Source organism: Eucalyptus grandis, chromosome 8 (assembly GCF_016545825.1).
Source record: "Eucalyptus grandis isolate ANBG69807.140 chromosome 8, ASM1654582v1, whole genome shotgun sequence".
In the NCBI taxonomy this organism is placed as follows: domain Eukaryota; kingdom Viridiplantae; phylum Streptophyta; class Magnoliopsida; order Myrtales; family Myrtaceae; genus Eucalyptus; species Eucalyptus grandis.
The window spans coordinates 28192545-28215013 of record NC_052619.1 but is presented as its reverse complement, the minus strand read 5'-3'; the positions used below and the strand labels follow the sequence as shown (position 1 = coordinate 28215013).

General features: G+C 42.0%; 1 protein-coding gene across 1 annotated transcript; it reads right to left on the bottom strand.

The window, feature by feature from the left end:
- Window positions 1-770: 770 nt before the first annotated feature.
- Window positions 771-3764, bottom strand: LOC104457372 (metal transporter Nramp3). The gene is made up of 4 exons (XM_010072314.3): window positions 2931-3764; window positions 2157-2293; window positions 1396-2048; window positions 771-1273 (listed from the first exon to the last, which is right to left on the bottom strand). The coding sequence occupies exons 1-4, from the start codon at window positions 3467-3469 to the stop codon at window positions 1043-1045; spliced, it is 1560 nt and encodes a 519-aa protein (XP_010070616.1). The 5' UTR covers window positions 3470-3764; the 3' UTR covers window positions 771-1042.
- Between the last annotated feature and the right edge of the window lie 18705 nt (window positions 3765-22469).

Below are 22469 nucleotides of genomic sequence, written 5' to 3'. Positions count from 1 at the left end.
TGCCGAGAGAGCGAGAAAAGACTTCATTGGGATGGAATCCGAGGGGGATAGCTTGGGGATTACGTGACATGATTGAAATGAGTTTGCAGTCAATGGGGTCCCATCAGATCATATGACAACAGACACATCTTTCATCATTTTGATGTTACGGATGGAATGGTTCCTTTGCAGAAAATATGCCCACAACCTTGTATTAAGCATCGTCAGATGCTAGATGGGTAACCAAATCCTACCGAAACTCAATAGTAAATAAGGTGATAAGTTCCAATCGTGCATCAAAATAAGTGGGACCGAAAAACTGAATCAAAGAATTAAATAAGTTAAGTATTGACGGCTACTGTTGTCTATTGAGGCCTTAACTTACTTTTTATTTTCTCACCTTAAATATTTGAAACTTTATATGTAGATCCACACATGATTGTTTCATAATTTTGAAATTAGACAATATTCTAATTTTTGGAGGGAAAGATTATTTTTCTTCATGGTTATTGCTACGATGCTTGTTTGTATTCAAACAAAAGCAAAAATGTCCAGCCAAAAATTTTAAATACATTTTAAGATTTCTGAAAATTACGGGATATTGTATGCGACTCCAATGTCAACACTCGAGTGCCGTGAAAGTTTGACGAATTTCGGAGCCGAAGTGTGCGAGCCGCAATGATTAGATTAAGTGAAAAATGAAAGGGAAAAGCCAATCTAGGCTGGCAAAAAAAAAAAATGTTATGTTTCTTGTTAAATACTGAAAGTACTAAAACTTGCGGACGACAAGGTTTTAGTAATCATGGAAAAGAGCTTTTATTTAGGGAGAAAGCCGGGGTAATACTAGGATTGGACCGTTGCAGTTAGCCCAGATCAATGACTACATCGAGGCACTTGATACATCTAAAGCACGAATGCTGTTCATCAAATGCCTATTTCTACTGAAAATAAGAACGCTCCGTCGCGTCGATTTGGATAGCTGATCTAGAAAGCATAGCCGCCGAAACGATCGTGAAAATCAGAGATATGCTATGTACATAAATGGCCACCCGAAGATATGCAATTATAGGTCCTCCATGTTAGCGACGGCTCTTTTCGGCCGTAAAAAATCGCGCAGAGCGGGAAGGTTGATTCCCCTCAGAACAAGGTAAATTATGAACGAAACGTATGCGACCGCAAGAGCACACACCACGGTGACAAGGATGGCACCTAGTTGGACGTCGCTGGAGAAGAAGTCCACCAGAAGATAGCCGTTGATCACCATCACCAGTGCAGCCACCAGCCAAGCAATCACCTAGCAGCAGGATGCAATTTGCTTATGAGGGGCGATGTGAAATCCGTAAAGTGAAGCTATTGGGTTCATCTGGGTCCGAACTAAAACGTCGGAAATTCAAAGCGAAATCTCGGCGAATATACCTGGAGGACAGGGCCGATCCGGAAACTCCCCATCAGCTCTTCCTTGGAGACAAGGCAGAGAAGCGGAATGAGAGCGAAGGGGATCTGCACGGACTGAAGCACGTTCAGCCACTCGTTCATAACATCCAAGCTGTCCTCCGAAGTGTCGAACGCAAGGGCGACGACCATCGCCGGCACGATCGCGCAGCTGCGCGTGATCAGCGCCCTCACCCATTTCCTCAGCCTTATATTGAGAAATCCCCCCATTATGAACTGCCCTGCATAAGTCCCGGTTATGGTGCTGCTCTGCCCTGCAGCTAATAGGCCAATCCCCCATATGTACATGATCGGAATGACGCCCCCGCCAAACTTCTCCTGGAGGTACTTCCCGGCGTTAACGAGGCCGATGCTGTCAGCGACGGCGGTCCCGTAGAAACCCTCTGCGAACACGGCCGTGACGAAGAGATTGATGACGAAGGAGACAGCGAGGCAGGCAGAGGACTCTATGTTGTTGTAGTTGAGGGCTTCTTGGACCAGGCCTTTCTTGGTGCGGTCGAAGTCGCGCGACTGCACGAGGGCCGAGTGCAGGAACACGTTGTGGGGCATTATGATGCCGCCCAGAACTGCCACCGCTTGCGTGATCGTCTTGGAGCTGAGTTTCGGAATCAAAACGCCTGCGAAGAAGAGAGAGCAATTGATCATGTCCTAAACTGGCGCAGAACTCGGGGAAACTCTGCTGACGAAGCATTTGATTGCTACCGTTTGTCGGTAAAATATTTTACCGAGAAGTAGCTCGACAGCGCTCGGCTTTGCTTCGCCAAACATCCATGCGAACGAGAGCGCCATCAACGCTATGAGAAAAGCGAAGACCGCTTCCAGTTTCCTTACGCCGTAGTTTTCGAGGAACAGAAAGATAAAGCTATACAGCAAGAGAATGAAGGAAACTTCAGTTAGAAGGCTGGATCTACCAATAAATGAAACAACAATGAACAACAATTACAGCTGACAGCAGGATCAATTGGATTATTTTCCTTACAGACAGTTCATATTCAATGAGAAAAACCTTCATTACTCACCAATTCCATATATCTGCAGGCAAAATGCAACAGTGCTAAGACATGTTTTTTGCCGTGAAACAACGTAATCAGGATAGGAATTAGCAAGATTTATCCCCATTCATGTGTTTTTCTGGACCAACCAAACGAAAGTAAGATTATGAACTTTCATAAGGCAACTATGTAGCTCCAGAATTCTGGCAAAAAAAAAAAAATGTAGCTCCAGAGTGGCCAATCCACTAAATTCCTCAAACTTCCTCTCCTAATATTTAAATACTTAAAGTCAACTTTGCCCTGGATTAAAAATAAGTTCATAATATTCTTTAAACTTTCTGAGAATTCCCATGCTCATCCGATCCAGTTCCAAGATAACTGGGTCCAGATGTAACAGCATGTCAAGAGCAAGCGAAAATACGATGTGAATGGATGAAGAAGAATAGATTGCTCAAGAAAGTGAAAGCAAGAGAAGGCACAAATCTGGAGAAAAGTTCCAGAAATTACCAGTCAGCAGCAGTGATGATGACGCCAGACCAGAGCGGCAAGACCCCATTGCTCAGAATGTTGATGGCGATGGCGCTCCCGATGACCTCCTGTATGTCGGCCCCGACCAGCGCCACCTCGGCCATGAACCACAGCGCCAGCCGCGCCCAGGCGGGGTACTCCTCCCGGCACAGCTCCGCCAGGTGCTTCCCCGTGGCCACGCCCAGCCGCGCCGCCAGCAGCTGCACCAGCAGCCCCATCGCCGTGGCCCACAGCAGCAGCCACAGCAGCGAGTACCCGGCCACCGCCCCGGCCTGGAGGTCCCCCTCCAGGTTCCCCGGGTCGAGGAACGCGATGCTCATCAGGAGCCCCGGGCCGGAGAAGAGCCACAGCTTCCTCCACGAGAAGGGCGGCGTGGTGCCGGGGTCGGCCCCGCCGGCCTCATCACCAATGCCGACAACATGGATCTTCTGGGCAGGGTCATACGCCGCAGCCTCGTCGTCCGCATCGGTGGAGCCAGGGAGGAGCGGCTGCTGCTCGTCGGGTTGCTTAGGTGGCATTGCAGGGAGAGATATAGAGAAAGAGGTTTTGCTTTTGGTTATGGAGATCAGGCCGTGAAGTTGACCTTATATCTCTTCCTCAGATTTTAGTAGTGGCGGTTCGTGATTGATCTTGACGATTTTTCTTCGCTTTTTCCTGTCGTTTTGCTCCCGGCCGAAGTTTGATTTTCTTGAGGAGTTGCTTCTTGTATCTTCCGTCTTCTCCAACTACCAAGCGCCGGTCGAAAGAGAGAGTCAGTGCATGGTTTGGCTATGGACGGAGGGATGGAGCGCAGGGACTCCTTTGCGCGCATTTGAGCCGTTAGATCAGGTGGATCCGTCGGCGTGGATGGATTTTTAGAGAATAAATCAACCGATTCATGGATTTGAGCTTGGTAGATAGGGCGGGGGGCTTGCAACTACCGTTCTCCTGGCTCATGATGATTGGTGGTTTTTCTGTCTTTTGCTTTGGCCATCCATTCATGATAATTTGTGTAGCTTGGCCCCTCTTTTCCTTTGTTTCTATTATGCATTCACTCATTTTTTTTAAGCTATTGGGGATTCCAGCACCATAAATTGTATAATGGGAAAATTAAAATCAATTACCTAATGCAGTATTAAATCGTGAATTTTATTGAAAAGTAGTTCATTTCGATCGGTCTACTTGCGTCGGCCGTTAATTCCGTTAGCTTTTTTTGATAGAAAAAAAAAAAAAAGAAAAAGATCTGATCATTACATTTACGGGTCGTTTACCAAGTTTGATTACAATACTGGTTATCATCCATCATAATGGTTAACCAAACAATTATTATATTTCGATAGGAAAATTATTCACTTGGTTCGAAAATCTATTAATGGATACTAATCTAGTCATGAAATCTTTTCAATTTTGTCAATTTGATCTTAAATATTTGCTCAAAATTCTAGTGTAATCCTTTTTGACCCATTCTTTCTTGAAATAGCTTTGTGTCATGTAGGATGACCGACAACGATTAGACCGCAACATTAATGATTTTCAATGAAAATTGATTGGAAAGAATATATTAGAATTTCGTGCAAAGGATTATAGCTAATTTGACAGAATTAAAATGTTAAGAATTGAATTGGCATTCGTAAAATAAGTTTTGAATTGATTGGATAATTATTATATATTTCATTTGACAGATATATGGGTGGCACTTAATTTGCGTGAAGTTGTATGCATTATCAAGTTTGCGTTTCTTATTACTAAAAAAAAATGTTCTGATCTAGCGTTGACATAAGTAAGGTCCATGAGTTTTATAGTGTGATTGCATAACAGACTAAAAAAATAGGAACATCACCATCATAATGATTTAATTGATGCATTGCGAATGAGAAAAGCACAACAAGGAAGAAGGCATGAAATGAAATAGGAAAATTATCCAAAAGATCCTAAACTTATTATAGTTTTACTAATTCAATCCTAAACATTTCCATTTTTACCAATTGAGTTTTAAACTTTTATATGTTTTGCCAATTGAATTCATCTGATTAATTTTGATTGTAAATTACCGAAGTGGATGCCAACCGTCTTATATGGCACGGTCAGCGATGGCTTTGATAATTTTTAATAATATTTAATTTTTTTTTTGAAACAAATGGGGAAATACCAGATATTTTATGAAAGAGGCATGAAGCAAGCAACGCATGCGATCTCGTCACTGCCCCCTTGCTCCAAATAACAAAATAAAAAGACAAAAGGCACTCGCGCATCTTGTACAATTTTGTGTTTACATAGGAGAAGAATCCTTGGCCGATTGGCGAACTTTAAGGTCATCCCTTTTGGATGATTGATGTCGTCCTGATCTATTCCCTTAACCTTTTGTGATTCCCAATCCCGTCCCAAATACATCATGTGTTTGGCATAAACTTCCAAACTCATCTCACTAAAATTATCACTTACTCGTGACCTGCCATAGTGCCTTTTTAGCACACAAGCTCCTCATGGTAGACCAAGGAATAAATCATTTCAAATTACAAACATAACACTTTATGGGAAATTCACGTATTAGAACTCCAAAAGCTTAACTGTTATAGAATTCTAAAATTAATAATAAGAGAGTCAAGCGAGAAAAGGTGGCAGTTATTAGTAAATTATCATGACTTTTGTTTTGATCTTACGATAAATGTTTATATTTCCTCAATAACATAAGGATCGTAAATGAAATAAGGAATTATAGCGATTTACACATATAGAGTTCAGATATCGGTTTCCTAGTTATAAAATACCAAACTCATTTCAAGTTTTATAAGGTGTCGAGCAATTATTGATCCTAGACCGTTGTTGTTAGCTAACATTCGAAATCCATTTACGTCTCATCAGGATTTAGATGGGCGGGGAATTCGACTGTATCTTTGCCACCTCCGTTTCCAGTCAGTGGGAGATGTCGGATCGGTCTCCCATCAAATCCATTTCGTTAGATGACAGGCCCCTGAGGTGGCGTCCCGGACTTGCATTCCTTCCCACAAATCTGTCAAAATCGATCGCCAATAATTGCACCAGTCACAGATAAGCACGGGACAGAGGAGGGTGCTGTTCCTTTGCTGGCCAGGGGACTAGTCACGGGACACTCTTCATCTTGTCTGCAAGATTTCGCTTTTCTTTGAGCTGAAGTTTAAGAGACGAGGTAGTTTTTGAATCACATAAGTGAAGTTTGAATATCTTGCATGTAAAAAGATATGTGATTAGATTTGTTGAATCGCTCGAGAATCGAATTGGATTAATTTGGCCAATCAGGATTCAAAGCGCGGTCACACTTTTTAGTGTAAAAAAGTAGAGCTGATTTTGTTGGATCAGACTGGACCAGATTGGAATCGATGGTCCAGTCCAATTCTCAGTCCTAAGACCAAATGGTCCGGTCCACGGTTTCCCAATTTTGGGAACCGGTGGTTTCGGTCCGGTTCCCGGTTCAAAGGTGGAACCGGATCAAATCGAGAACCAATCACCCCTATTCGAGATCATCCGTCAAAATCGCCAAACATGAAGGTCAGGTGGAGGCGAGCGAAGAAAATCGACAAATCAAAGTCGAAAGACTATGCTATGGAAACCATCCTGGAGAAGCTATAGAGGAGCTGATGCGAGGGAGTTCAGGTCAGTGGACCTATTGGAGAAGGCGGGGGCGATGGTGGTGGAGTTGCTAAGGGAAGGAGGGGAATTGCTTAGTGTTTAGGTTTCCTTTCCTATTGTGTTTCATGTCTGTTCAGGTCTGCAAGAATTCCTTTCTTTTAGCCTATTATTTGAATTGTGTTTGGGTTGGGTCAAGTCTTTTAAACACCTCTAGTTTTATAAAAATCGTTAAATAATAATTTATTTTTTATTGTGTTCTCATAATTTTGTATACTCGAAAATTACAAAAGGATTGGAAATGAAGTAAGAAATCTTAGTAATCAATTTGTGTCGGGCTCTTATACCGTTTCAAAAACTACAAACTCCTAACTTCATTTTGAATACCATAAAGTTTTGAGCAACTAATTTTAAACCTGTATTGTTAGCCAAAATTCAAAATCTGTTTACATTTTATGAGAGTTTGGGTAGGTAGATACCTGATTATGCATATCATGTTCTCATCTTTATTCATAGGGTATCTTATGTTTTTTTGCACCAAATCTCTTTCTTTATGAAAGGTCGGTTGATGACATGCCTGATCGGAGACAAAGATTGAGTGAAGGAGTATAACTCAAATTTGAGTATAAAAAGGAGACTTTCCTAGTTCAAGTATGTTTCCTATTTTAATGGTTTCTTAGTTACAATAGGTTTCCTATTTTGGATCCCGCTCTCATCTATATAAATAAGAAGTGTCTTTGTTGTAAAGAGTATTTGAGAGGCAACTTCTTTGTTAATTAGAGCTTTTAGTGTTGAAGTCAATTAAATTTTGTGAGTAAGATTAATAAATTCTTTTGAGATATTGAGAGATTATTTCATGAGAAATTATAATGCTAAACACTATATAAGTTAGCAAGTGTAATTGGAGTCTTAAATATATAGAGTGTTTCAATGACTTAAGTGTGGTTGTAATTTTTATTGTATTGTTTGATCTATAGTGTAATTTTTTATTGCTTTTCTCATAGACATAAGTCATCTCGACTAAACAATGTAAATCTGGTGTTCGATTTATTTTTTTGTTATGTATAATTTCTTATTTGATCTATTGCTTCTGCAATGGATAAAGATTAATAATTGCATAGATGCACACATGGGATAGAGGAGGATGCTATTGTTAGTGTCAGCCAAGGGACTCTTCTTATTTGTCTCCTCCTCTAGGGTTTGCCATTAAGAGTTTGTAAATACACTATGTAAATATTTCTCCACTTTAAGGACACTCCAATAGGACCAAAGATTTCTGTGACATTTCCATTTGATTGTCTTTGTATTCCTAATAAATCGTAAAATTGAAAAATGACACTTTGGGTTCAAACAATTATGCAGAAATGGATTAGCAAATGCTAGTATTTGCATGTTTTGAATAGTCCTGTTTATGTTTCAAAGCGCCTACTGCCATTCGGTTCAAGTCCCCTCCATAGCTAGTATGGTGAAGGTGTTATTAAAGTCGGGTCGGGTTAGGGTTGAGGTCAGAAGTTTTTGTTGATTTGGTAGATAAAGAATTCCATTCAATTAAGTCAAGTTACATAAATATTGGATATAGTCTTTCCATTGGAATTTGATAGGATAATTTGAAGGTAAATTTTTTATTCAGGAAAGACAATTGTCAATCCAGAATTTATTATTTCACCTTACTCGAAATGATCATAAGACTTGCCTTTAAATAGATTTGTTACATGACTCTTACTCTTAATAACTTATAAATATATCTAGCATTCCAAAGAGATAGATTCCTAGGAATTTACAAAACATTAAACTGGATGTTGAGATACAAACAGATCCTCGAAAATGACACTACAATAAAGACACTTAAATTTGTGCACTAGTCTTGAGAGCTGAACTGGCATAGACATTAAATCAACAACCAATTAGTCTATCATTAAAATTATTAACTTGTCCATTACACTGATAACCTCTCCGCATCATCGGCCACGTCAACCTATTAAATTATAGCCCAAATTTGATTTATTTACTAATCGAGTCTCCATACATTATATATGCCTAATAAGATCTAGAGTGGAAGCACATGAAAAACCGTCGATCTTGCTCTATCCTGGTTTTTCCAACGCATCCGCACTCCCATTAGCTTCCTTGAGAATGTGCTCAATGCTACAATGCTGCAGCTCCATGAGCAATCTCCTGCATTCATGCGGCAAAGGTTAAAGTTGGTCACAGTAGCTCCCCCATCTGAGCACTTTTCTATTGCCACAGTCCGTGACTTAGGCAATTCGTTCAACTCCGAGCAACTATCCCTTTTATGGCCAACAATTCCATAGTGGAAGCTGTTGGGGGTATGGTTTATATTCCCAATCATCAAGAATGCACAGGTATTCCGCTCCCCAATGAGTGGACAAGGGTTCGGGATTGCCCCGTTGGGATTGCGGGTAGCACCTTCGAGCAATCAGAGGGATTTTATAGTTTGAATTCATATTTTATCGATAATTTGAACTTGGGTCCATGAATAATTACTAAGTATATAGCTTTGTAACAGAGAGGTAGAAAATGTTAATTATAGTGGAATCATTTGTTGGATGTAACCATAATTGAAGGATGAACCAGGATAAACCTCGTTTCTTGATGTCTCTTTCTCGCCTTTGCTCTCTATTTCTTTAGGTTTGTGCGTTGAATTCCAAAAGAAGCAAAGAATCTCAAGACCTTCATGTAGGAGCTTGAGCCGTCTTCCATCTAATCAGCCATATTTTTTCGAAGCGGTCTAGCAATTGAAATAGGAAGGCGAAATCGAGCATCCACTCCTCCCTCGCTGCCTGCTGTTTTTAGATCAAATCCTCGACGGTGCTCCCATAGGATTTGCCACGTTTCTCAAACGCTGAAGGAGTTGATGGCTGAAACTTGGGAACCCATTTTCAAATTGATAGAATTCTACCGTCCACAAACCAAGGTCCAATCTTAAGCATGTCATTCAATCCTCCTGATCCGCGAACAGGACATAGAAAAATCCTTCGCATAGATCTCTGCATTTCGCTTAGAAAGGCAGAGAAAAAAGCTCCAGGAATCCGATGCAGCAGCTCATCCCCGTTGCGGCGTCTCAGACGATCTTCTTCCTCTTTAGAGGCGATCGGGTCCCTCTTGTGATCGCGAAGGGAGTTCTCCATAGAGAGCGTTTCCTTTCAGAAAGTTTGCCAAGGTCAGAAGACGTTCCATCTCCAGGGATCAAAATCAGGCGGAGCCTCTGTGCTTTTAGCGTCCATCCATCATCATCACGGCCCAATTAGAACAAAACCCAATCATGTTGAAGAGAGTTCCAGCAGAGGCAGATTGGGTTGTGGGCTTGGGTCTTATGGGTGTCTTGGCTAAAGAGTTGACCCGAGTTTTCATCCTAAATCATGAAAATAGCGCCCTTTCTCACTGATGATTAGGGGTGAGTCTCTACTCGTTGGAACAATTTGAAACCTACTCCTGCATACCTTTTAATATGGAACGCTACAGGAAAATGTTCTATGTAGTTGATAATCTATATTACCGAGATGAGAAATTAAGAAAGAATGACTTAAATTTACCGTTTCTTATACAATGTTCAATTAAAGCTTATATATGAAATAATATATATAAATTAATTTTCAAATTTGGTGTCCACTTTTTGTATAACAAAAACACCCATGTGTCATCACGTTATAGAAAAATGTACGGAGGACAATACATATCATGATTAATAAAAATTTGATATCTCCGAGCAATTATCTAACAATTCTCTGATTTGAATGAGCACAGATCCTCACTTTCGAAATTTATTCATATTCTTTGCTAAAAATCGTTCACTTTTATATTGAATCGGGAACTTTGACCAAAAAAATAAAATGAATCGGGAACAGAAATTAGTTTTTAGTTAAGAAAACTCACGTTCGAATAGAGAATCCTCAAGTGCTCTCATTAAAAAGTTTCCTCTCCGCCATGGAGGTTCCCCTCTACCGATTGTGTAGTCCCCCTCTACCAGCTGGGTAGTTCCCATTTTGCTTTACTCGCCCTCAACCTCGGAGCTTACGTTTGCTTCGTGTCCGAGCATCCCTTCCTTCCACCTCTCTTTGCGAATCGTCGAATAGAGGTAAAACCCCCTTTGGAAACCCTAATTTTACCACCTTCCTCCACAGCAAAGTTCCGATCCACCCCCATCATCGAGCTCCCTTCAACCGTTTCGAGTCAGGACTCATCCAAAACCCTAGCCCCACGCACACAAAACTATGGCGAGATCGAACAACGAAGAAAGAAGGCTTGCGGCTCTATGCAAAAGCATGGGAAAACTCTGGAATGCAGTCGAGGTCGTTGATATCCCAGGTGCTATTTCTACTGAGAAACTGATTGAATGTCGTAAAACCTTATTTGGTAAATTCTACACAAACCCAGCTTTGAACTATACTGCATTTTTAACTCTGATGCGAAAAGCGTGGAAGACAGAAAACTTTCACCTGTGCCACATTAGAACCTGGGTTCTTCTCTTTCTCCTTCCATTCGGAAGCCGATGCACAGAGAATACTCCAGTCGGGGCCCTGGTCTTTCTCCAGCCATCTCCTAATACTTAGGCAGTGCGAACCTGATACACCCGAGTTCTGTTATGATTATAATCACTGTGATTTCTAGGTAAGATTCATTGGACTACCATATGGGAGAGTTACCTATGATGTGATCGAGAAATTGCTTCAAAAATAGGAGCGATTGTGGAAGTAAAACTGGAGGAAAAAGGAAATAGCACATATAAGATGGGTAAAGCCAAAGTGACACCGTTGTTGAAACAACCTCGAAGAGGCGGCGTGATAGTGAATCTAGATAATAAAAAGCTCTAGGTTGAATTTAAATACGAAAGACTACCCCACTACTGCTATTCCTGTGGCAGAATTGGACATTACACTACAGAGTGTGCTGAGCTACCATATAAGGAGTCAGGGATGGAGCAAAACTTACCGAGGCCAGGTATGGTGATTGGTCGCGGGCGATGTGAGGATCTCAGCCCCTATGGCAAAATCTTTTATGGGCGAAAGAACTCCCCCGAAGAAGTGGATGTGGTCTTTGGAAACCCCACTATCTCCTATACTTGACACTGAGAGCAGATTAGTTCAAGCAACATCCCAAAGCAAACACATGTCTACAACACCCAGTCAAAAGATCAGGTCACCTACACACCCTCCTCTTCTCGGGACTTAATCGTGCTAGACCCGAAATGTCTCCAGAAAAGGGGAAATAGCTGTATTGATGAGGAATCTATCCTGACAATCCATGAAGAACAAATGAAGGAAGCTACGGGAGACCAAGAGGACCCCCGCAAAAATGAGAAAGGAAAGAGTGTAAAGGTGGCTAATGCAAAAAAAAAGCAAAAAGGTTCTGTCCATATGGAGCACAACCATCATCAAAGCATGCGAGAATCGTATCCAGCTTGTGGAAACACCTATTAGGGTGGCGAAATGTCGAACAATGGGCTCGGTGGCTAGCCCTAATAAGCCACCAAAGTACCCATGAAACTCTTAAGCTGGAATTGTCGGGTCGGGCTGGGCAATCCCACGACAATCCAGCCTTGCATGAGTCATTGTGACTCAGAACGGCCCAACCTTGTTTTCATTATGGAGACAAAGAACTCGGAGAGAGAAAGTGCTTAAAATAAAAGAAGACTTAACTTCCGGAACAGCTACATCGTTAATCCCGAAGGTAATGCGGGGGCTTAGCTTTATTCCGGGATGATCAACTGCAGATTATCAATTGAATCCTCCTCGGCCACGCCGATCTTTACCCAGTGCCACCCGACGATCGAGACCAGAAAATGAAAATCATATTTCTCCATGCACCCAATGTATTCGGAGAAAGAATTCGATTATGGGAAAGAATCTACTCGCCGAGTATATATTACCGGATACCATGGCTTTGCTTGGGTGATTTCAATGAAATACTGAACCATTGGGAGAAAGAGGGGAAGTACAGGGTAGAAACTTACCGGTTAACAGCCTTCAGAGATTTTGTTAATCAATGCTCCCTGATAGACCTGGATTGCAAGGGATGCTCTTTCACCTGGTCAAATAAAAGGGAGGGAGAGAACCTGGTTAAAGAGAGACTTGACAGGGCATTATGCTCACATCAATGGAGAATTACTTACCCTGAGGCAAACTGCACTGCACTCCTAGCAATAGGCTCGGATCACTGTCCTATCCTGATATCTCTAGATCAACCAAAAAGAAGAAAGCGAAAGCAGTTCAGATATGAAGCTTACTGGTCTGATGAAACAGAAAGCAAAAACATTATCACGAGATACACTGGAATGACCCTGCTGCACGGGACCTTAACGGGTGGAAAAATTGCAGCAAGTACAACGAGAGGTTAATGCAGTGGAGCAAGAGCAAATTCGGCCATGCAAAGAAGAGAATCACCCTGCTCAAAGGAGAACTCCAGAACCTGATGAACAGCAAACAAACACATGAAGAGACAGCTCGGGAGAAAGAAATAACTAAAGAAATCGACCAACTATGGAGACAAGAAGAGATGTATTGGGGCATGCGATCGAGATTAAGTTGGATTAAGTGGGGCGACAAAAACACTTGTTTCTTTCATGCAACGACAATTCGGAGGAGATGTAGAAATCGAGATAAGAACGCTGAAAAATGAGAGTGGTGAATGGGTAAGAGGGGAACAGCAAGTACGGGGGATGACAGAACAGTTTTTCAAAAACTTATACACATCGGTGGGAGACCGTAACTGGCAACCTATCTTACAACACATCCCTACTTTAGTGGATGACCAGATGAACCGTACCTTAATGGAGAATTTCACTGAGGAGGAAGTTACCATAGCTATGCGCTGACTTGGAGCTTTTAGGGCACCCGGTCCGATGGGTTCCACGGAATATTTTATAGAGAACATTGGCCAGTTATCTCCAAAGACATCCATCAAGCACGCGGCTCTTATTCACCACAGCCATCTAGATCCCACTAAACGAGTAACACAAATCACACCGATACCCAAAGTCCCACAACCCCGGAAAAACTAGAGCAATATCGCCCTATCGGTCGCAACTTCCTATACAAAAATAATCTCTAAAGTCCTTACAACAGACTCAAACTTATCCTACCCCATATCATCGCGAGGAACAGAGCGCTTTTGTGGGAGCGGGCGGATTCGGGACAACATATTGATAGTACAGGAAGTGCTCCACAGACTCCGAACTAGCAACAGGAGGAAGAAATTTCAAGCAGTCTTAAAACTGGACATGCAAAAGGCTTATGATCGCATCGAGTGGGATTTTCTTAAGGCATGCCTAACAAAAATGGGCTTCTGTGACAAATGGATAACATGGATAATGCAATGTGTGAGCACAGTATCCTTCAGCATAAACCTCAATGGAGAACCGTTACCTTTTTTCAAACCTACCCGCGGCCTGCGCCAAGGAGACCCACTCTCACCTGACCTTTTCATCATTGTAGCCAATGTGTTGTCGATTCTGATGAAGAAAGCTATGTAGGAGGGTACGCTCACTGGGATCGGGATCGAACCGTCAATGCCCTACTCTGTCCCATCTCGCTATTTGCGGATGACTCAATATTTTTCCTGCATGGAACAGTTATGGAATGTCAAAACCTTGCTAACATACTTAATCGTCTTGCTTTGCTTCAGGCCAGGCAATTAACCTCAACAAATCAGGCATCTACTTTAGTAAAGGATGTCCTATAGATCTAAGAAGAAATATGGCATCTGCTCTTAGGGTTCCAGAAATTGCAAAGACAGGGAAATATCTGGGCATACCTTCAGACTGGGGACACTCCAAGAAGGACATGTTCGCTTGGATCCTAGCTCGGGTAAACTCCAAGTTGAGCAAATTGGAAGGAAAACTGTTATCAAAAGTTTGGAAAGGAAATTCTCATAAAAGCAAAGAGTACAAGCTATCCCTCGCACGCGATGTCTATATTTAAAATTCCTATATCAATCGTAAAGCAATAGAGAAGAAGGTTGCATCTTTTTGGTGGAAAAGCAACGAGAAAAAAAGACTGAGTCCCTTTGGAAGAAGTGGGATTTGTTGAAACGAGGGGAAAGGCGAAGGGGATTGGGATTTAAAGATCTACGGAGCATTGTTAATAAAGCACCGCTAGCAAAGCAGATGTGGCGCATAATTCAAAATCCAGACTCTTTGTTAACCAGATTATGGAAAGGGCTATATTACTCACGGGGAGATTTCGGACTGCGGGCGAGAGGTCAAGGCCTTCGTGGGGATGGCGAGTATCATCATGGCAAGGGACTCGGTTGCTCCTCGGGTCATGCATAGGATCGGCAATGGCAAAAACACTCCAATTAGAACAATGAGATGGCTAAAGAGTGGTATAATAGAAGGCCCAAACATCACAACATGAACCAGAAAAAGTCGCAGAACTCATATATCCAGACACGGGTACATGGAATGAACCCTTAATACATTCTATGTTCGATGAAAGGAGAGTGCAGGAAATTCTAGCCACACCCATTGGCTTACCCGGAGAATGACAAGCTGGTATGGATGCACACAAAAACGGGAGAGTACTCGGTAAAGAGTGGCTATTTCATGTTTAGGAAAGCCTCGTTATCACACGGGACAATCAAGCAACATCATCTTACCAGGCCGGTCCCAATCTATGGAAAAATATATGGCAGTCCACAATCCCACCCAGAACAAGAATTTTTTCTCGGAATGCATGTAACAATGCCCTAGCTACAAAGGAAAACTTGCACCACCGCAAAATCGTACCTTCTCCCTTGTGTCCTCTCTCGCAAAAAGAAGCGTAAAATTTGGAGCACACCTTTCTTCTCGCCCATGGACTGTAAAGGTCCGGAGTTCGGCCCCCTTGCATATACTGATTCCCAGTCGGCCTTTCCGATTTGAAGAATGGATCCGCGACATACAACGATCTTTAGTAACCTCGGGTAAATTCAACCTAATTCCGAGGTATTATGGAACATCCGGGAAGGAACGAAATCGATTCATATTCAATCGCCAGATTCCGAGACCAAAATCAATCATAGCCGAGCATAAGCATTTACGAAGCTATAGATCCGTAAATGGCGAAAAGAACAACGAGAAGAAAACCGAACACTTATCGACTCTTGGCTTCCACCTCCTCCAGAACGATTCGTATTAATGTGGATGCGGCTTTCGACCCGGATCCGGAAAGGCACACAAAGCAAACACCGATACGACAGAACCTCCCACCGAGATGACAGAGACTCCTCGACATCGCGCGGCCATAGCATGTGTATGCAGAGATCACCGAGGCCTCATCGTCGATGGTTTCGCGAAGCCGATCGCCGCTGCGACTTCGGCTCTCCAGGGCGGAGACGATCGCGATCGTCGAAACCCTAAATTTCATCGAGACCCGGAACTTTCTCTCTCCTTAAGTACACTCGACCGCTTATCTCTTGTGCACGCTTTGAAGACTTCAACGAGTTGAGTTGGGAACTGAATCCGACCGTGAAACGGGCCCTGCAAAATTACTTCACCTTCCGGCCCGATGTTGGCCCACCGTAGCGAAAACTTAAACCGCCCGCGGACTGGATCGCGAAGGCATGCCGAAACAACTCTCTACCCCTGATTTGGATTTATAATCTCCCCCGTTTTATTTGATCTACTATGCTACGATGCTCGAGTGTTTTGTTTCATCATATGAAGTAGTAAATAAAATGATGATGGTTTAGAGATCAAAATAAATAAATAAATAAATAAATAAATAAATAAATAAATAAATAGAGAATCCTCATATTACGCTTCAGCAAATTTGATTTTTAGACATTTTAAAGAAAATATATTGTCTCAGCACGTGCAATGCCCGTTACAATTTACCAGTCATTTATAAATGTAAGATTGCAAGTTTCATAATTTTGACATATCTAATGATAAAGTATCCCCCGTTTTTTATGGGTATAAAGAAAGTATCCTATTTAATTATTTGATACGCAACACGTCACCAATTAAAGTTCAATTTTCCGAAATTCAGAACTAGTGCGTGTTTGGTTCATGAGAATTCTCAAAATCCTTTATCTCATTTCAAATGAAAATGGGATGTGCAAATAGGAATTTACCTTTTTGTGTCTTGGAAACGTTTCCTGACGGAGACACGGGTTCCAATTTTCTCGAGCTTGGCCAAGAAATTGAAAACAACTTGAAACTATTCCCCGACATCCTCAATCGACCAATTTTTTTTTTTTTTTATCAAGCCATTTAAATTTTTTTCATATAGCCTCCATTTGTTTCACGAAAATTGTGACATTACTACAAAATGTTTTCCTAGAAAGTTATTTTCTAGAAAAATGAATATTTTTCGGTATTTAGCTAAAACTTGAAAATGAACTGAAAAATATTTTACATTGTTTGGTAAGGAAAATATAATTTGATTTTCCTATGTAGACAAATATTATTTGGGTGCTAAGCAACCGGGGAACCAAATATAGGTACTAAGGTCTCAAGTCTGATGTTGATGGACCTCACCTAGGCCTATTGAGCACTGGGAATCGGCATATAGGTCCAAGGTTCGGGTCTCAGCCTCCATGGAGTTGAATGTAGGTGTCATAGAATTGGGCTTGGCACCAAGGTCTTTGGAACCTTGATGGACATGGGCCCAACCTCAATGAACCAAGGTGCAAGCATAGGGTCTCGAGCTTAGCCTTGATTGACTCAGGTGGGTGCTAGCATCCTAGACTTGACCTTAATGGACTAAGGACTGAGGCCAAGGCGTTGAGGGCCTAGGCATGGGTGCCTGGGTCTCAAGCTCAGGCACTGAGGATAGGACTTGGGTCGGGAACGTTGTTTTGGCATTGGGTGCCGGGGGCATGGGCATTGAGGCCTCGAGCCTAGCCTCAATGGACATGCGCCTGAGCACTGGTATCAAGGTCATGGTCACCTTGATGGACCTAGTCTTGAGTGCGTGAGTTGTGGACCTAAGTCTAGCCTTTGTAGACTTGAGCTGGGCCATTGAGGAGTTGGGCAACAATACCAAAGTCTTAGGCCTAGCCATGAGCGCCGGTGTCTTGCGCCCAACCACTGTGGACTTGGGTTTGAGCGCTAGGGTTATGGGTCTAGACTCTTTGAACATAGTATTGGCCTTGATGGACCCCAGTGGACTTGGTATTGGCCCGTGGCCTCTATCAAGGGCTTGAGAACAGACATTGGGGTTCTCTTGTGCCCAAATGCAAAGTCGGTCAAAGGGTTAATATCTAATCATATTTTAGAAAATGATTTCAGATTTTTTAAAGAGAATAATCATTTTCCTGAAGTTAAAGATAGGTTTCCAACTTGTGGCTCGAGCACCTTGGTCCTACTTCCCTCTTGGACATGCCTAATTCCGATCTTCGTTGTTTCCAGGCTTCAATCCGAGTTGCTTCTCGGCTAGAATTCGAGACGTATTCAGCACTCCACTTACCAACCACCACCCTGAAACGGAAAGGATTGCCGCTATTACGGCTTCAACGGCGGTTTAAGGCCATGCAAAGCGTTGCTTTGGGCCGTTCGAAATCATGGTTGTGGAAACTTGAACCATGACCAATCTCCTACGCCTTTCCCTTTTATGATGCCGCGACATTAATGCACCATGATGAAGGAGACAACGAAATCGTCCTCGTGATCCAGTGAACTCATTCTTTCCCAAACATTCCATCCGGGATCTTTTTGAATTCTCCAAAGGAAATCGAGTGCTTTGAAGAATCTTCGCTGTTTCGTCCCTGAAGCAACCGGGCTGGTTAACCCTTGAGCGAAGTTCCCTTTTCGCTGGGCCACGTTCAAACCATTCCCCAAGCTGGACGGTCAAACCCATTGCTTTGTTTTCGCGTTTCGATGAATGGAGTCCTTTATCAGGACGTGACCCGATTCGTGGCTCGTTCAAAGATCGCTTTATCGTGAGCTTTGGTTTGCTCTGGGTTTCTCTAGAGGGCGATAAAAAGGTTTCCGTTAAAAGCCAGGAACCGCTTTCGGCTTTTTTCCGGCCTGCGCGGTCTTTTATTGGGATTAGATGCTTGTCATTTCGATTTTTGGTAACTCTTTGGCTGCCGACTATATCTGAGTATCCCCGCGACCAGATTTTGCCACATTGCTTTCCAAGATAAAGTACAAGATAAGAGTTTGTCGCTTTATATTATTCTTGCAGGTGCAACTTTGCAAGATTTTGCTGTTTCACCAAAGCCGTGTTATAGTAACTTTGGGTAAAAGCCAAAAATATTTAAGCCACGTGCGGGACTTGCTTGTGGCTTGGGGGGGATGGGCAGGCATGGCAGATTTAAGTGATTTGGTAATTATTGTGGAGCAACAACCTCTTCCGCGCGAATTAGTCTTATGATTATGATGCGTTTGGTATATGGTCAGTTCATAGTTGTAGTGATAGTATCGTACTGGAAAAAGATCAAAATCGAATCGATTGCATTCGCAATCAAGCCTTGCAAGTGACATAGATTGCTTATATATTTGCCCATGAGAAGGGTTTTACGCTTAATTTTTTCTTGAAAATTCATGTTTATTCAATCTGCTTCTCTACCACATCGATCTTCTTATATGGAAATAGTGTCTTGAGACTTGTCGGAGTGACAATATCATGATATTTTTTAAGAAATATCATTAGAAATTTATATATCATACGGAAGATGATTGAATTTTATGGACTGATTTGCCATATATAAAAATTTGTATCACACTTTCCAAAATCTCCTATGTCATACTTTACAAGACTTAAGTTTATTAGGATTTATTTCTACTCGTTGGTCATTTCTTTTTCCGTTATTACTTTGGTTTAAGTAACTTAAACTATACTACGGTATTTTACTACATGTTTTCTTAGATGGAATTGAGGTAATTTTACTCTCTATAGTGCATTATGTCGCAAGCATGTTAGTCAATTTTACTACATATTGGGAAGAAAATTCTCTAAATTTTCACTTTTTCTTGGAAAACTCTTAAATTTTCATTTGGAAAAGAAACAATTCCCCTAAAAAGGATCAATGTGTTTAATGTGCAAAAGTCACTTATAGCATGATATATTAGACCCATGTCTTGTGGGCAAGCCATGTCTAGTAGGACTTGTTCGTAAGATGTGGGATGCAAGAGAATATGTATGCACCAATTTCGTTAATTCATTATTGTAAACTATACAAGCCATCATTTTCTAGAAAATAATGCGAAACAAATATAGACTCTTTAATTAGCGATCCATTATCATTAATTGTGCAATTCTTTTTGCGAAAATATGAATGACTAGTCTTTCAAAATTCCCTCGGCCCTTGAATTCAGAGGCGGAAAGCTGTATTTCAATATTTCAAGTACCGTGCATCTAGACTTGCTTTGGACTACAACAATGCTGTGTATCAACTACTGACATATAACATGTTTGTTAATTACATGTTTGAACAAGACTAAGTATAGAGTCGTTGACTTCTTGGTTCTAGACAACTAATGAAGGATCGAAGTTTGCATCATTACATTAATTTATTTGGTTAGAAAAAACTTAACGGAACGCTAAAATATAACTATAATTTACTCTTATAAAAAACAATCGTACTTTGAATACGGCATAGAGGTCAAAGGACGAATCCTATACGAAATGGTTAGCAGCTTTGTTATCATTAATAGGAGCACATGATGACAAACCCTAGATAGGTAGAGACGATATAATTAGGGTTTTGGTCTTTTATGGGATGTGTCAGTACGATTAGACTTTTAATATTTGAAGAAGACTAAAGTTATGAAGCAAGAAAAGAGGCGGAAAAAGATAAGAAGGTGAACGAACGTCACACGATTTTCTCCAAATGAATATTAGGCAATGATGCAGCTTAGAACAACATAATGTGGCCGACATTGGCTATATGCCTAATAACTTATAGAAAATGTCACCCTCTTTATAATGTCTGTTAGGCGAATAAATGTAGTAGGGCATTTTCTTGCCCTAGAAATAGTAGGTCAACATATGCATGGATTCTACAAGTTTCAAAAGCAAACAAACTTTCTGTAGTTGAACTTCTCCATCGAGACTAGTCAATTAGAGGAGCAAGTTGAAGGAGTGATTTGGCTATTTTATCCCCTTGTTTGCCTTCACATAGAAAAGGGCATCTACTATGGTAGACATGATCATGTAAATATGAATATAATAAGATCTATGTTGTGAACCTTGTCTTCTCAATTATTATATCTGTGTTTGCTCATTGAAGGAGTGATTTGGACATTGTATCCCCTTGTTTGCCCATCTACTGTGGTAGATATATCATGTAAATATGAATATAATAAGGGTGCGTTTGGCACCAACTTTGCCAAGTACCTTTGGGTACCCAAAGCCCATTTGCCCAAATATTGGGTGTTTGGGAAAAATTTTTAGACCTACCTTGAAGAAATGCTGGCCTTCCAAAGGCTGAAAGCCCAAGGCAGGTCCTAGGCTGCCTTAGGCTTTCAGCATTTTCGGAAGGCCCGATGCACTGTTCATCTTCCCCTTCGTTGAATTCTCAGATGTCGGCAGGCGAGGTGGCGAATCGGCCAGCGAGGTGGCGATGGGTTGGAGAGAGGCCGGCAACCGTCGCCGCACCCCGGCGACCGTCACCGACCAGTCGCACGACCCAGATCTAGGTCGCGGAGGTCGCCGGGTCGCGGCGAGGTGTCGCCGCGACCTTCGGCGACCCACGACCACCGTGACACAAACTGGTCGCCGAGGTCGCGGCGACCCAGATTTGAGTTGTGGAGGTCGCCGCGCCAGGCAACCTAGATCCGGGTCGCGGAGGTCGCCGAAGGTCGCGGCGACCCAGGCGACCCAAATTGGGGTCGCGGAGGTCGCCGGAGGTCGCAGCGACCCAGGCGAACCAGGACCTCGCCGCGACCCAGATCCTCTACGACCTCGTGGTGACCTTCGCGGCGCGGTGGGTTGCGCGACAGCGCGGTGAGGGTCGCCGCGACCCTCGTCGAATCGTCTACCCTTGGCCGGTGTGAAGCCTTGGCCGGCAGTAACCGGCGAAGCCTTGGCCGGCCAACTTTCCTTTTTTTAAAATAAAAGTATTTTGCAAATTTAATTTACCCAAACACTATTTTGCACAAGTATACTTCACAATGGACTTTCACAAATAAATTTACCAAACACACTTTGCATTTTGGAAAACACCCTTGACTCAAAGACCTTTGCATTTTCTCAAGGACTTTCCCCAAAAATCTTCCCAAACGCACCCTAAGACCTCTGTGTGTGAACCTTGTCTTCTCAATTATTATACCTATTTTTGCTCATTAATAACATTTATCAGTTCTTTTGAATGTTAAAAACTATAATGCATCTTAAAAGTAAACCACTTGTCTAGCTACAAACTACCTTTTCATTTGAAAGTGGAATAAATATTGTCCCCCACACTTAGAAATTGTGAAGCTAATGTACTCAACCCCATTTTTTAGCTTTAATTTACTACAATATTTTTAATTTGATTATTTTTTGTATCCTTGATGCTAGTTCGTGAGTGTGGGGGCGATCTAGTTCATATTAACTTTTTGCTAACGACTATATTTAGCTCTTGCAGACAAACCCAATTAAAAAGAAGTTTAAATGGCTGCTTGCCGTTTCTTTTTAGCCTGAGTAATAATGGATGCTTGTACTAAACAAAGGATCAAATTTCAATGTCGGATGTCAACAAAAGTAATACTGGAGCCCAAAAGTAATACTGAAGCATATGAAAAGTTAAAAAGGAGAAAGAAAAGGGCTTTAAGCCCGTCAAAAAGTCTGAGGTATATACCGAATTCACATGTCCATCCACCCACTAAAACCTCATCATAAGCTTCCAAAAGCATTAGCCGACTGAAGAAAACTATCTTTAGCCATCACGTTAACCCCACCAGCAACAACGAAACCCTAGTTCGCAGAGGAATATCTAGCACGTGAACAAAATTCCATGCATAAGATGCCTACACGATCCTGACCGAAATCACAACATTGCCACTAGATG